This window comes from Boleophthalmus pectinirostris, unplaced genomic scaffold, assembly GCF_026225935.1.
Source record: "Boleophthalmus pectinirostris isolate CB_2022bp ecotype Guang Dong unplaced genomic scaffold, ASM2622593v1 HiC_scaffold_5, whole genome shotgun sequence".
In the NCBI taxonomy this organism is placed as follows: Eukaryota; Metazoa; Chordata; class Actinopteri; order Gobiiformes; family Gobiidae; genus Boleophthalmus; species Boleophthalmus pectinirostris.
The window spans coordinates 13,234,260-13,252,238 of record NW_026571404.1 but is presented as its reverse complement, the minus strand read 5'-3'; the positions used below and the strand labels follow the sequence as shown (position 1 = coordinate 13,252,238).

At 37.3% G+C, this 17,979-nt stretch overlaps 1 protein-coding gene across 2 annotated transcripts; it reads left to right on the top strand.

Annotated features, from left to right (window-relative positions):
• The first annotated feature begins 91 nt into the window (after positions 1–91).
• mcmbp (minichromosome maintenance complex binding protein) lies at positions 92–17,954 on the top strand. Of its 2 annotated transcripts, none has more exons than XM_020927093.2 (16): positions 92–272; positions 693–784; positions 857–997; positions 1,433–1,474; positions 1,549–1,638; positions 2,038–2,152; positions 3,064–3,203; positions 3,831–3,928; positions 5,303–5,472; positions 6,618–6,741; positions 7,128–7,245; positions 9,677–9,842; positions 11,164–11,297; positions 16,231–16,398; positions 16,475–16,563; positions 17,742–17,954. In XM_020927093.2, the coding sequence occupies exons 1-16, from the start codon at positions 215–217 to the stop codon at positions 17,866–17,868; spliced, it is 1,872 nt and encodes a 623-aa protein (XP_020782752.1). In that variant the 5' UTR covers positions 92–214; the 3' UTR covers positions 17,869–17,954. The 2 variants fall into 2 exon arrangements, with proteins under 2 accessions (XP_020782752.1, XP_055018857.1); XM_055162882.1 differs by having other exon boundaries at positions 1,549–1,639; positions 2,045–2,152.
• The last annotated feature ends 25 nt before the right edge of the window (positions 17,955–17,979 follow it).

Below are 17,979 nucleotides of genomic sequence, written 5' to 3'. Positions count from 1 at the left end.
TATAAATATTTTAATTTAATACATTTTATTTTTTTTACACGTGGGCAGTCTCTTTTCTCAAAACAAACGTACCCCGCCGCGAACCAGTGACGTCATTTTCCCGCCCTGGCTTCTGCAGCTCTGAAGAGAGTGGAAAGTCAGCGAAGTACTCCAATTTTCTCCGGATTTTAGTTGGATCATTTTACTTCACTCAGCACCGTTTCATTGATTAAAGATGCCTTGCTCGCAGGACTGGATCAATAACCCGCTGGGTGTTGTGGAGGCGATGTTTGGTGAGTTTATGCGGCTCATTGACAGCTCTCATATGGATGCACTGCACGGGGAGACAGTGAGTGAGTTAGCCACTTAGCATGCTAACAACTCAACTTTGTACATGTGGCTGTGGTGAGCAAGTAACATTTTTTCTCCTTTGCAATGTGAGAAAGTATGGATAAACTGGTCTAAACATCTAAATCTAAATATAAGTAACACGTTACAAATTCACAACTACAATACATAAGTCATAACTAAAAAAAGTTGGGTGCAAAAGTTTATTGAGCTTTACATGGGTTTTTGAACGCTTACTGTAATGCCTAAAATGTTAATATTTGGATTTTATTTGCAAATATACACTGACATCTGTGCATAAGAGTAGACCACTTACTCAACCCTACAGTAATGATGCTGCATTAATATTTGTTAATGTTTTTCAGGTGAAACCCAAAACAAAACAGACTCAGAGTGGGAGGCTGAAGCTGTTGGTTTCTTCAAAGAGCAGCTCAAAGAAAAAGACGTTCAAACTTCGGTACTGCAGGAATATCCGTAATCTACATTTAAATGTAATAATGCATGTTAATGATGGTGTACTTGCCTCCAGATCCCGTCTCTTAATGATGTGCCCCTGCATTACCTGAAGCCCAACAGCCTGGTGAAGTTTCGCTGTTTGATCCAGGACATGTTTGACCCTGAGTTTTACATGGGAGTGTATGAGACTGCAGACCCATCTACAAAAGCCAAGGTAAGAGATATTTTATGTGTGCTTTAATTAGATGGTGGTAATAGGTGATTTGGTAAAGCTGTTTGCCAGATGGCTTTGTCAGTCTCTACACTAGAGTATGGTTGTCGAAAGAAGAAAAAAACTATTATCAGAACTAGATGGGTAAACAGGAGTTGATGACAATATAAAAGGAACTACTGATATTCTGACTAGAAATTACATTTTGGGGCATGCATAAAACCTTAACTTGATTAATAATGATTTTCTATTAAAAAAAACAAACAGTAAACCAATAGATGTATGGTACCAAACACTATTTAAAACTAATATATTCTGCTTGGGACATACATACACATTGGGACATTCTGCTGTTATTATTGTCTTTAAACTAACCTAATCTTTAGATATTCTTAAGTAGTATTTAATTAATATTCAACATTTTCCATTGATCCTTAGGTTTTAAAATGTGGCAAATACAGAGATGTAGCAGACTCTGGGGTAAGTCTAAAAATAACTAAAACCCTTCTTTGTCCACTGACTTTGTCATAACACTGATCTCTTGTGTTTTTCAGATTGATTTTAACTCTGAAAACACAGTGACTTCAGAAAGACAGACTTTCTACTGTGTACCTATCCCCGGGGAAAACCCTTGGGTCAAAGAGATATCCTTTCATTATATTATTTTACAAATACAGTAATACACTATACTCGGGCCAGACTGATCATGAGACCTGGTTTTACATATAGGTTAATGGCTGTGGAGTAAAATGACACTTCAATTGTGAAGAATCGGGAGTGGGTAAATATTAGATATAGTTACTTCTATGTAGACCTGAACAATATAACTGAAAAATGACTTTCCTGAAATTAAGCACTTTTAATTTTTGGCATTTAAAGACTTTAGCTGATCATTGATAATTAGAAATTACTCAATCTCGATCTGTTAAAATAAAATAAAATAAATAATTCCACATCTCCACCTTTAATTACTGCTACAACTAATCTCCTGTATATTAATGCCACACACTGTAATATATTTTTTTCCTTAACTCTTGTCTCACTGTTACACCGCTTCAAGCCAATCACGCGTCACTCCCTCCACATCGTACACTCCAAGTCGACAGAAACGCAGCTATGAAGAGGACGAAGGAGACGCAATGGACACACAGCAAACTGGTATAAACTCTCCATAATTTAATGTAGGAATGAAGCACTACTCTGGCTCACTAAGAATATGTTTCAACCTGATACCTCCATTATCTCACATTATGTAGTGTTTTTTTTATGTTGCCTTAGTATCCAGGCTTTAGCCACTAATTACAATGTTGAACTGTTAAAGACAACATTCTATAGACTAATAATATTTAATACAGATGGGGGCAACTAAAATGAAAAGCTGATAATGCAGATTTTTGTTGTTGTGAAATAGCAAGTTATTGGATCTTCTCGCCAACATAAATGACCAGGTTCAACATTTGTGAATTCTCCTTTTGGATATATAGCAGGTACAATGAAAAATTGCCTCCCATAATAACATTTCACATCAAGAAAACCACATACTAAATATTGTGTTGATGTCTTTGAGCAAAAAACCTCAAGCACACATGTATGAATTTGTTGTTGTGGCAGTTTTGACTTTTATATCAGTAGTTTACCACCACCAGGGTTATGAAGTTAAAATTTTGTGATTTATAGTTATGATTACATTTATTTACAAAAAAGTGCAATTAAAATATGAATACAATTTAGTTTTGGATGATATGGATGCTCGTTCTGCCTCAAACCCTGAGCCATGCCACTTTCAAAATGTGAATTATAAAACTACTAATATATAATAAAAAGTCTTTGGGTTTTGTAAAATCATGATGGTTTGTTTGATTTATGTACTGACAAAAACAAAATAACAGTGACAGATAATTTTATCCCAAACTGAGAAACTGTAGCCACTACTTAATGTGACTGAGAAATGAATGAAAAATGCAGTGTTAAGTTTGTTGAGTAATAACAGGGGTCTTTATAAATGCAATATTTTTGTTAGTAGTATTAACTCTTCTTACATTTATTTCTTTATTTCTGCTTCTGTTTAGGTCCTCACACTGAACACCATTCAAACGGCGACTGTAAAAGACAAGAAACTGAAGCTCCTTCAAACCAGACGTCAACAACAGCTCCTCTCGACCTCAACTTCCCTTTACCCGGAGAGAAGGGCCCGTCCTGCCTCGTCAAAGTCAGTTCAGACCTACACGTTAAACTGCCCATATTACACTATTTTATGATCTATGTTAGACTTAGACAAACTTTATTGATTCACAAGGAAAATTATTTGGACACAGCTCACGCATCATAATATAATATAATAATAAAGAGTAAAGAATATAAATGGTAATAATACATTCTAAATGTAGTAATAAATGTTGTACTGCTGTTTCAGTTTTTGTTTCATTTCATAAACTCCAAAGACCTTCACTAGAATAATTTGTGTTCTGAACAAAGGGTAAAAGAAAAGAGTTAAATTAAAACTACCACTAGGTGGAACAGAGCATTTTATAATAATAATAACTCTTTATTAGTTATAATAAAGGGTTACTCAGACCTGTGAATGGAACAAAACACAACTCCAGGTCCAAAAATGGCATCTTGGGTGATATTATTTGAAAGTGTGAATCATTCATTTAATTAGATTTTACAGTAACCACATTTCACAGACTAGACAATGGGTCTGTGACATCTCCAAAACTTTTATTACAATCAAATATTGCAGATGTTTAACCCTGTTCTTGGTAATTTGTGTAGTTTTAGTCATTGTCCAAAACATCAACTCTCAACTGAATCCTGTTTGTTGTTTTTGTTTTAGGTTTATGAAGATTGGGACAAGTTTAAAGTCAATGACATACTGGAGGTTTATGGGATCCTGTCTGTGAGCCCGGCCCTGAGCGCTCTGGCAGATGAAAAGTAAGACTATTTTATTGTATTGTTCTGCATTAAGACCATTTACGAGGGACATGATAATCTAATCCGTAATGACAAACACAGGATCATATTCACCAGTAATTTAATTTGTCCACACTTAAAACCAAACAAGGATATTCAGCTGACAATTGAAACATAAACATGGAAAGTACACGTATGTTAAAGGTGCAACTTTTTGTTTTTGATTCCTACCTGCTTGTCGTCATGGAACTATTATTTCTTTGCTAGGAATGTTCCACCTTCTGCCATTAATCATTCTCATATTTATTCAATTACATGTGTTATTGCTCAAAAAGTCCTTGAGAAACTTGCTGAAAGAGTTTTCTGCTTCTACTCAAATCTGACCTGTAATTTGGCTTGGTGGAGATGCAAAATTTTAATGCCATACTGTAGAACTTTCCAGACAATGCAATAACATCACTGATTTTGATTTGTTTATTTCGGTCACAGGTGTATATATGGACATAATACAGAAACGATTAAAAAAGAAACAAGATCGAAAAAGGCGTAGGATGACACTTATGCTTATTAGACCTACTCTTTATACCTTGCTGTCTTAGCAAAATTTTAAAAACAAGTTATCGTTCTTAAGAAAAAAGCAAAAGGAAATTGTACAATAACAGATGCAAATCATAAACTATAGCATAGAATTCAAGTATCTGCCCAGAGTTAAAATTTGTACCAATTTCTTCAACTTTAAATAGAAGTTTAAATGTTTGTTTTTCTGTTTTACTTTTTTTTTCTCCTGTTAAGTTTTACAAAGATTTACCCATTTAAGAGATATACAAAATTTCATAATATTTGTATTTATAATTGTAAACAAAACTGGTTACATAATGGATCTTTATCTAGGAGTTAAATGTATGTAGTTAAGAAAAAATAATACATCAATAATTGTAGAAGTTTTCAGCTTGTCCAAGAAAGGGAGACCAGCTGGATGTCTTAAGCACAAGAAGTTTATTTACTATTAATAATACGGGCCCAGGGGAACTAGAAAAGTGAACATAGTATGATGTTTGAGTGTTCAAGCCCCTTTTCTATACTTCCAAAGAAGGAGGTTTGTAAAGCAAGTGTGGTGAGACTATGAAGGCCAGTAGGCACCAGTTAAACAGAAATATGCCACAATTTAGATAATGGTATGGTTCAATGGTATGCCAAGAGAAGATCATGCTGTAAATATAGCTTTTGTGAATCAATGTTAAACTTAAAGATGTACGGGGAAGATAAATTACTTAAATTCTCTTACAATAATGACAAATAAAAGAAGCATGACAGTTTCCATAAAGACTGAATTTGCGCTGTAAGCATATGAGCAATCTGACCCTGTTACTCAGACTCCTTTTGTCCACTCCACAGGGAAAGCAGCTCCCTCCTGGACCCCACCGATGCCATGGAGACAGCAGAAGAGCAGAGGGTGCACTGCCCCCCCGCCTCACTCGTCCCACGCCTGCACATGCTCCACGCCAGACCCCTGTGCCACAATAACCCTCTACTGCCCCCTGGAACACCGGAGGACAACGGCGCCTGTAAGACCAGCTGGCGGGATACATAAGCGTTTAGTCATGTTCAGTGGCATCGTTTCTGCGTTTCTAGATTTTGTAGAAGTAGTAAAATAATCTTAGAAAAAATGCAACTCAGATAGCCCCATCAAAATGAGCTACCAGCAGCCTAAATCAAAAGTGACATTGATTTCTTTGGATTAGAGACAGCGGGTTTTATACTATTTGCACACGATGATCATACTTTATACCTTTCAACTCATTTATATGAATACGCTTAGGTTAATTTCAACAGTCTTGTTATGCTATCAAATAGGGTTCTGACTAAAGGTAGCACATATTGACAGGACAATTTAATCATCAAATAATGCTCCCACTTTAGAATAACCATTATTTGCTCATAAATATGGGTAGAGGTGAAAATCTTGACAGGCCTGTATCTTCTCTCAAATAATGCATCTATTAGAGGTAGCATATCTCACCTTTGTCATACTGGGGACATTGAAGATGGGGCAATTTGGTGTAATTCAATTTTATTTATACAGCGCCTTTCTAAACAAAGTTACAATGTTTTCTACACATGGAAATAAAATATGATGTAATGAAAATGATAACGATAAAATCAAATATTAAATCCAAACTATTAAATCATCTAACGTAGGTATTCTGCCACAAAACTTCTGCCTCGGGGAGCTCAAATCGCTGTGCATTTAAACTGTAACAGTGCTTGGGGGTGTGCATGCGTAGTAGCTCTAGGTAGCTCAAATCAACGAATAGGCCATTTCGGCAGGGCACCGGTTCAGATGAATTTGTTTTGTGTATTAAAAACAATACCTGGTAGCAATTCTGAGTTAGTAATTAGTAAAAGGTGTTCATAGATGTGCAAAGAGGCAATTTAATTAAATTTTGGCACTCAGTGTTGTGTGTAGGTGAGAGGGAGTTATATATCTTTTTAGTAGTTTTTAGTGCATCTACTTGGATACATTTTTTTGGCTCCTTTTATTCTTAATATATGTATGAAAATATATATAATGGAGATATCGTGTGAGATTTCTTTAACTGCACAATAATGTAAACTAAATTGTCCAATGTTTTTATCGAATCATAATCTGAACTACTTGAATGCATTTACACGTTTTTGGCAACTCACTTTTTTCTTTCCATTCCCTCAGTTCTGTCCTCGACCCTTGCCGAGTTCCCCTCTGTTCGGGCGGAGCTGTTGTCGTATTTCACACACGTTCTTTTGGGAGACGCTCTGGCAGCCGAGTACATGCTCCTCCACCTCATCTCCACTGTGTGAGCACCTGCATCTGTCCATGGGTTTTAGAACAATGAGAAATTAACACTGTTACCTTAAAATTAACAATTTAAAACTAAATATACCTTTTGAATTGTTTCAGGAGGCTAAAACTGTTTTTTAACCCACCACATCTTCTGTATAGCCTAGATATATTTTTCATTTCTACATCTTTCTTACTTAAATTTGTAGATTGTGTGTTAAAGTCTTTGCTAATTTTACTACCATTTACAAGTTTGTTTGTCTTTTTTCGTTGAGATTTATTTATCAGAGTGTCACATTATTACAGATGTTTGCACTTTTTTTTAAATTTCATGATATTACAAATACTTTTACTTCTGCGTTATTTCAGATCCTGTGTTAAGACTTGTTTGTTGTTTTGCAGTTACGCACGGCGAGATGTTTTGCCTCTGGGGAAGTTCACCCTGAATCTGAGCGGCTGCCCCTCTGCCTCCTCTTACAGTGAACGACTGTATCAGATCGTACAGCAACTGGTGCCATCTGTGAGTAACAAACAACAGAAAAATAGACAAACTGGGTTTTGTACTTGGTTCAGGGTGACCAGACCAGACTATTTACCCGGGACAGTCCCATTTTTGAGCCCTATGTCCCCTGTTCCAGCAGATTTACCAAAAATCAGTGATTTGTCCCAGTTTTATACAAGAAATGTCCCAGGTGTCCCTATTTTTGACCAGTGTGATCTAAACTAGGACTAAATCAGGACTGTTTTAGATCTAAACCAGGGTTATATCAGGACTATTTCAGGTCTAAACCAGGGCTATATCAGGATTATTTCAGGTCTGAACAAGGACTATATCAGGATTATTTCAGGTCTGAACAAGGACTATTTCAGGTCTGAACAAGGACTATTTCAGGTCTGAACAAGGACTATTTCAGGTCTGAACAAGGACTATTTCAGGTCTGAACCAGGGCTACATCAGGACTATATCAGTTCTGAACCAGGGCTACATCAGGACTATACCAGGTCTAAACCAGGTCTAAACCAGGTCTAAACCAGGTCTAAACCAGGTCTAAACCAGGTCTAAACCAGGTCTAAACCAGGTCTAAACCAGGACTATATCAGTTCTAAACCAGGTCTAAACCAGGTCTAAACCAGGATCTATATCAGTTCTAAACCAGGTCTAAACCAGGTCTAAACCAGGACTATATAAATTCTAAACCAGGTCTAAACCAGGATTATATCAGTTCTAAACCAGGTCTAAACCAGGACTATATCAATTCTAAACCAGGTCTAAACCAGGACTATATCAGTACTAAACCAGGATTAAACTTGGGCTAAACTAGGATCTTATCAATTCTAAACCAGGTCTAAACCAGGTCTAAACCAGGTCTAAACCAGGTCTAAACCAGGTCTAAACCAGGTCTAAACCAGGACTATATCAATTCTCAACCAGGTCTAAACCAGGTCTAAACCAGGATTATATCAATTCTAAACCAGGTCTAAACCAGGACTATATCAATTCTAAACCAGGTCTAAACCAGGACTATATCAGTTCTAAACCCGGTCTAAACCAGGACTATATCAATTCTAAACCAGGTCTAAACCAGGACTATATCAGTTCTAAACCAGGACTAAACTTGGGCTAAACTAGGATCTTATCAATTCTAAACCAGGTCTAAACCAGAGGAGCATAAATTGCATTTGTTTAACCAAAATACAGAAGACTGCGCTTCTGTATTTTGTCTCAGATTATACACTGACCACACGTGAATTGAGACTGGACAATGCCACATGCGTTTTTTTACAATTTTATTTATACCTACCATCCCAACCCGTGTGTGTCCCAGGTTTTTAACTTGGTTCGAGGGAGTAGATTAAACTTTTGTATATTGCTTTTTTGTTGATGAAAACATAAACATTGGCATCATAGACTGCTTTAGTGGATGTAGTGTCTATTTGAGAACAAAAACTAACAAACAGCATTGAGCAAACTCAGAACTAAACATAACTCAAATAATCAATTTTGGGCACCGTGGGTTTGTGGTTTACACAGTGAAGTAAAAAACAAAATCAATGTCCATATCCAGAACTGCATTTTTCAGGATTTATTCCAGTTTAAAAGGCAAACAACAAGGATACATGATCAAAGCCTACACCTGCAGCCTCTCCTGTCGACTGGTAAAAAACATGCAGGTGCACTCTGGTCTTTCTGTACAACACTCTTTTATCCCCTAGGCCATTGTTTCTCTAAGGGTGGGTCGCAAGAGATTTTTTTTTGGGTTGCCTTGTCACGATCTGCATGTAGCTCTGTAATATAAATATACATACATCTCCACACTCCCCGCTCCTCACGTTTTCTCCGTGCACGGAATCTCCACATAACCCTCCCAACTCCTCACTTCTTCCAACCAATTTTCTGTGGGAAACACTGATTACTGTTTTTCATTGTTTAAAACTTGAGTAATTCTAATTGTTCAGAGAGACACGAGCACTGAGTCAATTATAAAATATCCTCATTAATGTTCAATAATGGTCACAAATTTATTTTGTGCTTTACGAATAATGTCTATTGACCTGGGTCACAAAGATTTGCACCTTTTAAAATGTGGGTCCCCAGAAAAAAGTTTGGGGAAACACTGATCTAGGTGCCCCATAAAACCAATAGAAAACCAACAGAAAAAGTGCTAACATAAATGCCAAATTAAACTAAACAAATTAACAAACATAATATTAACATAGCAAAATGTATTATACAAATAAACAAAACTGAATTGTTAAACTAATTGACAAACAAAAATAATAAACTAATCTTTGAATAAGTAAAATAAGTAAATAGCTCCTACAATAGATGGTTAAAATTGTCATTCACTCGCCTTAACATTTGTCTTTTACTTTCATGATGCAAAACTGGGACATTATCTACAACCTGTCATATTCATTGTTTAATCTTACATTGTTGTTTTTTCCCCCAGTCGTATTACCTGCCCATGAGCCTGCAGAACATGAACCAGATGCGGTTGGTCCCCAAGAAGGACTACACGGCCAATCGCCTGGTGAGCGGAGCACTGCAGCTGTCCAAGAACACGTCACTTTTTCTGGACGAGACACGGCTGGAGCAGGGGCAGCTGGACACTACAGGTATGAGGCTTTACCCATGCACACCAACAGGGGGCGCCACTGAATCTGTATTAGTATAACAGCTGCACATCAGTTCCCATAACTTTTTTTTTTGTCCCTGATCTTTGTCTCACACACAAGTCCACCCTAAGTTGGATACTAGGCAAAGTAATGTCTTCTGTAATAGTATATTGTCAGTTATTACAAGTATGTTTTCTTGTTCTAATTATTTTTCCTCAAATCCTCCAAATGTTCTTGAAAAAACACTGCCATGAAAAATTATTTAAATTATTCAAATTATATTCAGTTACACTTTCTTTTAAAATCTGAAACCTTGGATGGGTCTCTCTTGTAAAAGATATTCTGAATCTAAATGGGATTTCCTGGTTAAATAAAGATACAAATAAAAATGCATAAATAAAAATAATCAAACATGTATTCGGTGTTTTATCAAGGTTACATCATTTTAACTGGCAATATCAGGATACATTATAGGCGCAGTACTTTATAAATAGTGTTGGGAGTAACGCATTATTAAAGTAACAAATCACTGTACTGCATAGTTTTTTGCTGTAACACAGTAATGTTCAGCATGACAGGGGAAAAAATTTTAATATTTTACTCGGTACAAATGTCAGTAACACATGTCACTATGCATTTTTAACCTGGATTGAAGTGGTGGGTTTTTCGTTTTTCTTCATACTAATTCGTTAAAATCACTGCTATATCAGGAGCGGTGAAACGTCATTGTTATGGTTCCAAATGTCGGGATGGACCCAGAAGTGCGCCCGTGTAGACTGTTGGGTGACAGTGGGCAAAAGGACCAGCACAGAGCTCCGCGCTCCATGGGGCAAATCGCAGCTGACGCCCGATCGCGCTTTGCGGACACCCTTCTCCACGGGCTCGGGGTTCTCTCAGGGGTGATTCTAGTTTCCTAGTCCTGGTTCAGTCCTGGTTCAGTCTTGCTTCAGTCCTGGTTCAGCTCTGGTTCAGCTCTGGTTCAATCCTCGGTTCAGTCCATATATGGCGCAAAAGTCTGGCATCTTCGCTCACTGATTGTTATTTGCCTTACATTTTAAATACAGTAATATTGTAATGTAATAAATAACACTTTACAGTTTTAAAGTAACTTGCCCAACAGTGTTTATAAAGTAGTGTTTTTCTCACAAACATCTCTAGAGACCCTTTTTGCTGATCTAAGAAAGTGTGAAGTAAATTAAATGTCCAGCTGTTGTAGATTTAAAGCACTGTACTAAAGGTGTACTGTGTAACCTGGCGAACCCTTCACCAGAAAAGTTATCTATGAGTTGTCCTAGAATGCTTGTGTCTTGTGTTTGATCAGGTGTGAGGAACGTGACCGCGCTGGGGAACCTGATCTCGTGGCAGAAGGTTGATTATGACTTTAACTACCACCAGATGGAGTTTCCCTGCAATATTAATGTGCTCATCTCCTCCGAGGGACGCTCTCTGCTACCGGTGAGGACTGACTGTGTCTTACACCTGTCCACAAACAGGACAGGGAGAGTGAGGAGGGGAGAGAGAGGAGGAGGGGCAGAGTATAACTCATGTCCTCAAACACCACATGCTTATCTGTAAAAAGGGTCATTCTAACACAGTTGCTCTTGGTATAAGTATTTCATAAAGTCAGTAGGGCTGGGTATCAGAAGAAGTCACCAGTACAGTACATCAATACATATCTCGATACAGTATATTTTAAAGCGATTCGATATGGTTCAATAAAAAATAAAAAATAAATCATGGCTGTGTTACTAAATAAACCACTTCTTGTGCAAAGTGAATATGAAACACAAATATTTTACTCATCAAAACAGTGAAAATGTCAAATGTGTGGCATAAATGAGTTTTCTTTCACTAAACATGCAACAAAACTGTAGCTCTGTAACAAAATAATTTAGTAGAGAATAGTCCCGCACACAGTCTTCCTTGGAAAATGTGAGATTTTATATTATTAGGTTCTTTTTCCAGACCAAGAGTTTGTTTTTCATACCTGACAGTTAAGCATAAAATATTGGAAGAGCAAATGAATCTCATTGCATCAAATGTGAGATTTATTAGGACAAACAGTGCAATGTTTCAGCACTAGGCTTTCATCAGGCAAAAAAAAAAGGCCTAATTCTGAAACATTGCACTGTTAATCCTAATAAATCTCACATTTTGCAAGTAAGACGGTGTACAGGATTTTTCTATATTCTTAGGCTGCTCCCTCTCCTCCAACACATTAGTCTCCTGTAACTGATGTGCGAAGTTCTCATTCTTTTATAACTAAATAATTTAGTAAAATACACCAAAAAATACTCTTGGCGATATTGATACAACAGCCTATGATATCGATACTGTACACATTAAATATATGATATATCAATATTTTTATATTTTTGCACAGCCCTATCAGTCAGTCACACTAAACTTCTGGCAAGTGGGTGAAGAAGTGTCTTGCTCGGGGACACAGCATTGCCAGTAGAGAGAACTAATCAAAAGTTAAAACAAACAAGCTTATAATAGTGCAATTAATGCTGCACCATGTAACTTTTCAGTTGAAGTATCCACCACCTGGAAAGGCAAGGCAAGTTTAAAGTGTTTGCAGAATAAGAAATACATTAAAATCTCAATAAAAATAAATCAAAACATAAATAATCATCATAAAATGACCACCTGCTTGGAGATGTTTTTGTTTTACCAGGAATGCTTCACGATACTCTGTCTTGTATTTTTTATTTACAGGTGTTTGTACTCCTTAAAAATACCTTTCATTCATACATGTTTACTGTGAGTTGGCCCTCCTCTCCACAAATCTGACCTGTAACTTGGTCTAGAGACATCACTGGCTTGTCTCCATGGACATTCAAGTTAAATGTGATACTGTGGAATATGACATCTCATGGAAACTAGAAATTGGCAGACCATGAGCCTCTTTGTTACAGTGCTGCTTTAAATGAGTGTCTCCTCAGTCATGTGTCACTGAATACTCTTGTAGGTTATGGCAGTGTCTAATTAACAAAAAATTCACGATAAAACAAAACAAACTAATAATTCTCTTCTAATGTGGCTCCAAAACGATTACAAGGCTAAACTATCACTGTCTATTAATATTATGGTCTAAATATTCGGCTCATGAGGATATCCCGTCTCTAATCCTTTAAACCTCTGGACTAACGCAGTAATGTACCGGAGGTTATCAGAGGTCGTCTCCAGCCCCACGTTCCTCTGCTCTCTCTCCCTCTCTCTTTGTCTCTGTGTATCTGTGCTGTGAGTCTGGAATTTGTGCGTTGTGTGTGCATTTGTGCATTTGCCATTGTGTACACGGTATGATGATGAACTATTGCAGATTGTGGCCTGAGTCCTGTTAGATGCCTTATTGTGATGTTGTACATTCAATGGGGACTATATGGCAAGGCAAGTTTATTTGTATATAGGGGTGTGCAAAAATATCGAAATATCGGTATATCATATCATATAAAATTCACCAAATATTCTTTGCTCCAGCTTTAAATCCTCGATCTCAGGAATCGTTGCCAACACAGAATGTATGGCTCTTCCCTGATTGGCTGGAGCCCAAACTCGCACTTCCGGGGTTCTTAAAACCGTCTAGTGTATTCTGATTCTTGACCTAGTTGCTGGAGACAAATGAAATTGAGCAGAGGCACTAGGTGGCGCCAGCCTGGCTAACAGTTTTGTTGCTTGTTTAGTAAAAGAAAACTTGTTTATGCGACACATTTGACATATTCACTGTTTTGATGATTAAAATGTTTAACAAAGTGAAGTGGTTTAACAAAGACTTTTAGTATCACAGCCATGATTTAGCCTTTTGTTTTTATTGAATCGTGTTGAATCGATTTGAAATGTATCGAGGTATGTATTGTATCGGCAACTTCTGAATGATACCCAGCCCTATTTGTATAGCATAATTCGTACACAAAGTATTTCAAAGTGCTTTACAGAAAAAGAAATACATTCAAATCAAAACATAAATAATCATCATACAATTTAAAAAGAGAGAAAGAGACATTAAATGCATCCCCAAAAAGGAGAAATGCTTCGTAACATACAAACATAACACAAGGAATTTACTGGAACGTGTCTGTATAATTGAAATGTATATATTGAGATTTTGTTTCTACTGCAGTGGCATAAATCATAAACCAGGCTGCATAAAGTTGACCTCTTTCTGTCAGCACAAAATAAATGTTAAAAATACCTTCATGTTATATGGTCCACCCACAAAGTTAAACAGACCCGTGCCTCCATCTGAGATTCAGTTCACTCTCTAAATCAGTTTGTGAACAAAATAAATGGATCTGGGGTTAAATAATCCCAGACTGACATAAAAACTTCTCCTGTTTGACATGTGCTGTGTGTTGTGACGTGTTATTGTGCACTCACTCACTCACTCACGGTCTCCTCTGTCTCGGTAAATAACACAGCAGTGAACTTAATTCTATAATCTGAAGGCCAACCTCATCCAGAGTGTGCGTCGTGTAGAGTGCTATTAAAGAGTGTGTGTGTGTGTGTGTGTGTACACTGAGTTCTGTTACAGCATGTGTGTACTGTGTGTGCTCGTCATGTTGAGTACTCTTCCAGAAAGTGTGTGTGTTATGTAGAGTTCTATTCCTGTGTGTTTTGTGTGTATGTTCTATTCCTGTGTATGTAAGTGTGTTTTTTGTGTGTGTTTTTGTGCACGTGTGTGGCATATGTGTGTTGTGTTGTGTAGAGTTTTATTCCTGTGTATTTTCCTGTGTGTGTTGTGTATCTTCCTGTGTGTGTATGTTGTGTGTGTTGTGTATGTTCCTGCGTGTGTTGTGTGGTTGTGTATGTTCCTCTGTGTGTCTCTGTTGTTTGTGTGTGTGTTGTGCATTTGTTTGTGTGTATTGTTTATGTGTGGTGTTGTGTGCGTTGTCTGTTATGTGTGTTGTGTACGTTCCTCTGTGTGTGTGCGCGTGCATTTGTGCCTGCGTGTGTTGTGTGTTATTGTGTAGAGTTCTATTCCTGTGTGTGTTCTGTGTGTGTTGTGTATGTTCCCCCGTGTGTGTGTGTGTGTGTGTGTGTGTGTATGTGTGTGGTGTGTGTTGTTGTGTAGAGTTCTATTCCTGTCTCGTCTCCATGGCAGCAGCTGGTGCCAGGGTGATAGTCCTGAGAGTACCGGTCTGGATCTGAGACTCGGGGTTCAGCTGCAGTCAAAGGGCCACAGTCTGAATACACTTATTATGTTAATTATAAGAGGAATTTTAAACACAAAAGATTCAGCATTATTTTGTAGCACTGGGTCACATGACAATACTTCATGTTCAGGCTGTCCCAAAAAATGTTACATAATTTTAAAAGCAGTTATCTTGAAAACTAATTGACTTCTCTTTGGTAGTAAACGGTATGGCTCAACCTGAAAACAGAACAAAAATATAACATTAAATATAAAATCTTGATCTGTTTTTATTAGAGATGTAACAATAACCGAAATACTGTGATATCGTATCGTCAAAAGTCTCACAATAATATCGTGGACTGTCACAATATATAGAATTACAAGTTTCTTTGATTAAATACATGGTTTTATAGTAGCAACAGCTTATAAACATAGAGACCTACATATCCCATGATTCATTTCAGACAATATGAAGATATGTGTTTTTTACTTGAATTCTTGGGATTATGACGGAAATAATTCACACTAAAATCTTGTCAAGGTATTTTAAAAGCAAAAAAGTGTCCAATCTACAATTATATTAGCCTCTTCAAAATATTGCAATAAATATCGTACCATGAGATTTGGATATCACTACATCCCTAGTTTCTATACATTCTGTGAAAATTTAAGATTATTTCAACAAAATTGCCAGAATTATTGGCCTGTGAAATAACCTCAAATTTTTTGGGACACTCCATGTTTGTAATTATTGTCATTTACTACAAAAAAAGTCAAATTTCCTCTTCTGTTTGAACTCTTCTCCATTGGCCGACAGTGGATTGGCTATAGAGATGACCAAATCTTGATAAAAATTTTATGAACTGCACAGACTTATTTTCAAGTTTCTTAATTTCTTAAAACTCTGAAAAGCCTTGAACTCTTTTGAGTGCTGCTGCTGCTGCTGTTGCACTTAATCTTAGTGAAGGCCAAAAAATATTTTCAAGCTTTAAAATCCTAGGAAATAGTCTATGATTATTAACTTTGACAATAAACTATGTAATGCCCTTGATATTTCTCTGTAAATGAATATGACACTTTAGGTAGGGATGACAGTTAATGTACTTTTAAACATTTTTGTTAAGAGGCAACTCGAGTTATTTGCAGTTTCTTTTGTTCATACTTCACTACGATCGATTAGAATCATCTGTCAATCACTCAGCATCACAGAGACTGACAGAAACCATCCTTCCTCCTTCCTCTCCTCTTCAGTCGGACTGCCAGGTGCCCCTCCAGCCCGCCGTCGCCCCCTCTCAGCTGGAGGACTCTGTCAGTGGTCTTCATGTCCCTCAGACCTCCTCGACTCAGATAAACCGCTTCAGGACGTACCTCAGTCTGGCCCAGCTCCTTGACTACAACATCTCTGAGGAAATGACCAAGGTGAGAAAATGGGACTATTTCCACCCCATACAAATGATAACTTAATAAAAACCTCTCTTTTTCTCTCTCTGTTCAGTGGGTGGAGGATGACTTTGTGGACATGAGGAAGGACGACCCTCAGAGCATTTCAGCGGAGGACTTGCACAGGCTGCTGGTTGTGGCTCGGTCAGTGACTCAGTTTGGTTTTCAGGTTTTAAAGTTCTGAGATTTGGACTGTGATCCAAAAAGCAGTGTAACATCTTAAACTCTGGAGGAATGTTGAAAGCAATTACATCCACCTCACTTCAGCCGACCACTGAACAAGATCTAATAAACCATACAAGAATTGTATGAAATCCCAATACAACCCAGTATAACCTCCCCCCCACGCACTGTCCCACAATAGAATCTTTTACCAACTAACATAGTTTTAAGCTCAATTTTGGACACCTTTTAAAAGTCAGCTGGCAAAATCTTAATATCACACTCTGTCTCTTCCTTTATCAGCGTGAATCCACTTGGAGTTTCCTGATTAACAAACCAGAACCAGAACCAGACATTTATATAAGTTATTATGTTAGTGATGCTTAACTGTGTTTAATCCTTACATGATATTCTGCTTCTCTAGGTCTAGTGTTGACAATGCAGCATAGTAGGTGCCATTTAAGTACTGGTACCAGAAAAATGAATATGTGTGTCACTCGTTCATTCATTTTTCAAAATAAAATCAAAAATTTAAAAAAACAACGATGTAAATGGTCTAAACCAGAACTGAACCAGGATTAAACCAGGTCTACCAGGACTAAACTGGTCTCAGTCGCGGTCACCAAACAGTCTACGTGGACCTCCAGCCCCAGCCCCATCCCCATCCCGACACTCCTGGTTTAGTCCTGAGACGGGGAGCGGGACCGAGACCAATTTAGTCCTGGTTCATTTCTGGTTTAGACCTAGTTTAATCCTGTTTTTTGTCCTGGTTCAGCCCGCATGCAGTGCAAAAGTCCAGCATCGCAGTTTCAGTCACAGAAATGGGAAACGCCTATTATCAGTTTTTTTTTTTCCATTATTCATTTAAACACAAAATCAAAAATTGAAAAAACTAATTGTTATCCATTTTTTCATTTTGGTTTTGGAGACAAATAATGAAGAAAATTGTTGTTTTTTCGTTTTCTTATTTTTGGTTTTATTTTGAAAAACAAATGAGCATATGCTTAACTGATGTCTTGAACTGATTCAGGTACTACAGTATTTTTAGTCAGTGCATGTCTTCATGGTAGAGAGATTACATAATTATATATTGCATACCCATGTCTTTGCTTGTTTCAGTTTATTCAGTTTCTTCTCTTACATTGTCCCTCTGTCCTCAGGCTGCTGTCTCTGTCTGTGGGAGCGACCGCTCTGAGCCGAGAGTCCTGGTCTAAAGCCAAACACCTGGAGACGATGAGGAGGCTCCGCGTGGAGCAGTACAGGAGTGTCAACGGCAACGAGCCATGAACGCAACCATGGCAACAAGAAGATAATGTTTATACAAGATTTTGTTACTAAAATAAGTTTGTAATAAATATTTTTCATGTTTCAAAGGTTCAGAATTTGATTTCTTCCAAA

Coding starts and splice junctions, on each gene's coding strand:
- mcmbp (XM_020927093.2), top strand. CDS start 215: ATGCCTTGCTCGCAGGACTGGATCAATAACCCGCTGGGTGTTGTGGAG. Junction 2,153..3,063: donor AATGGACACACAGCAAACTG/GTATAAACTCTC, acceptor GCTTCTGTTTAG/GTCCTCACACTGAACACCAT. Junction 11,298..16,230: donor AGGGACGCTCTCTGCTACCG/GTGAGGACTGAC, acceptor TCTCCTCTTCAG/TCGGACTGCCAGGTGCCCCT.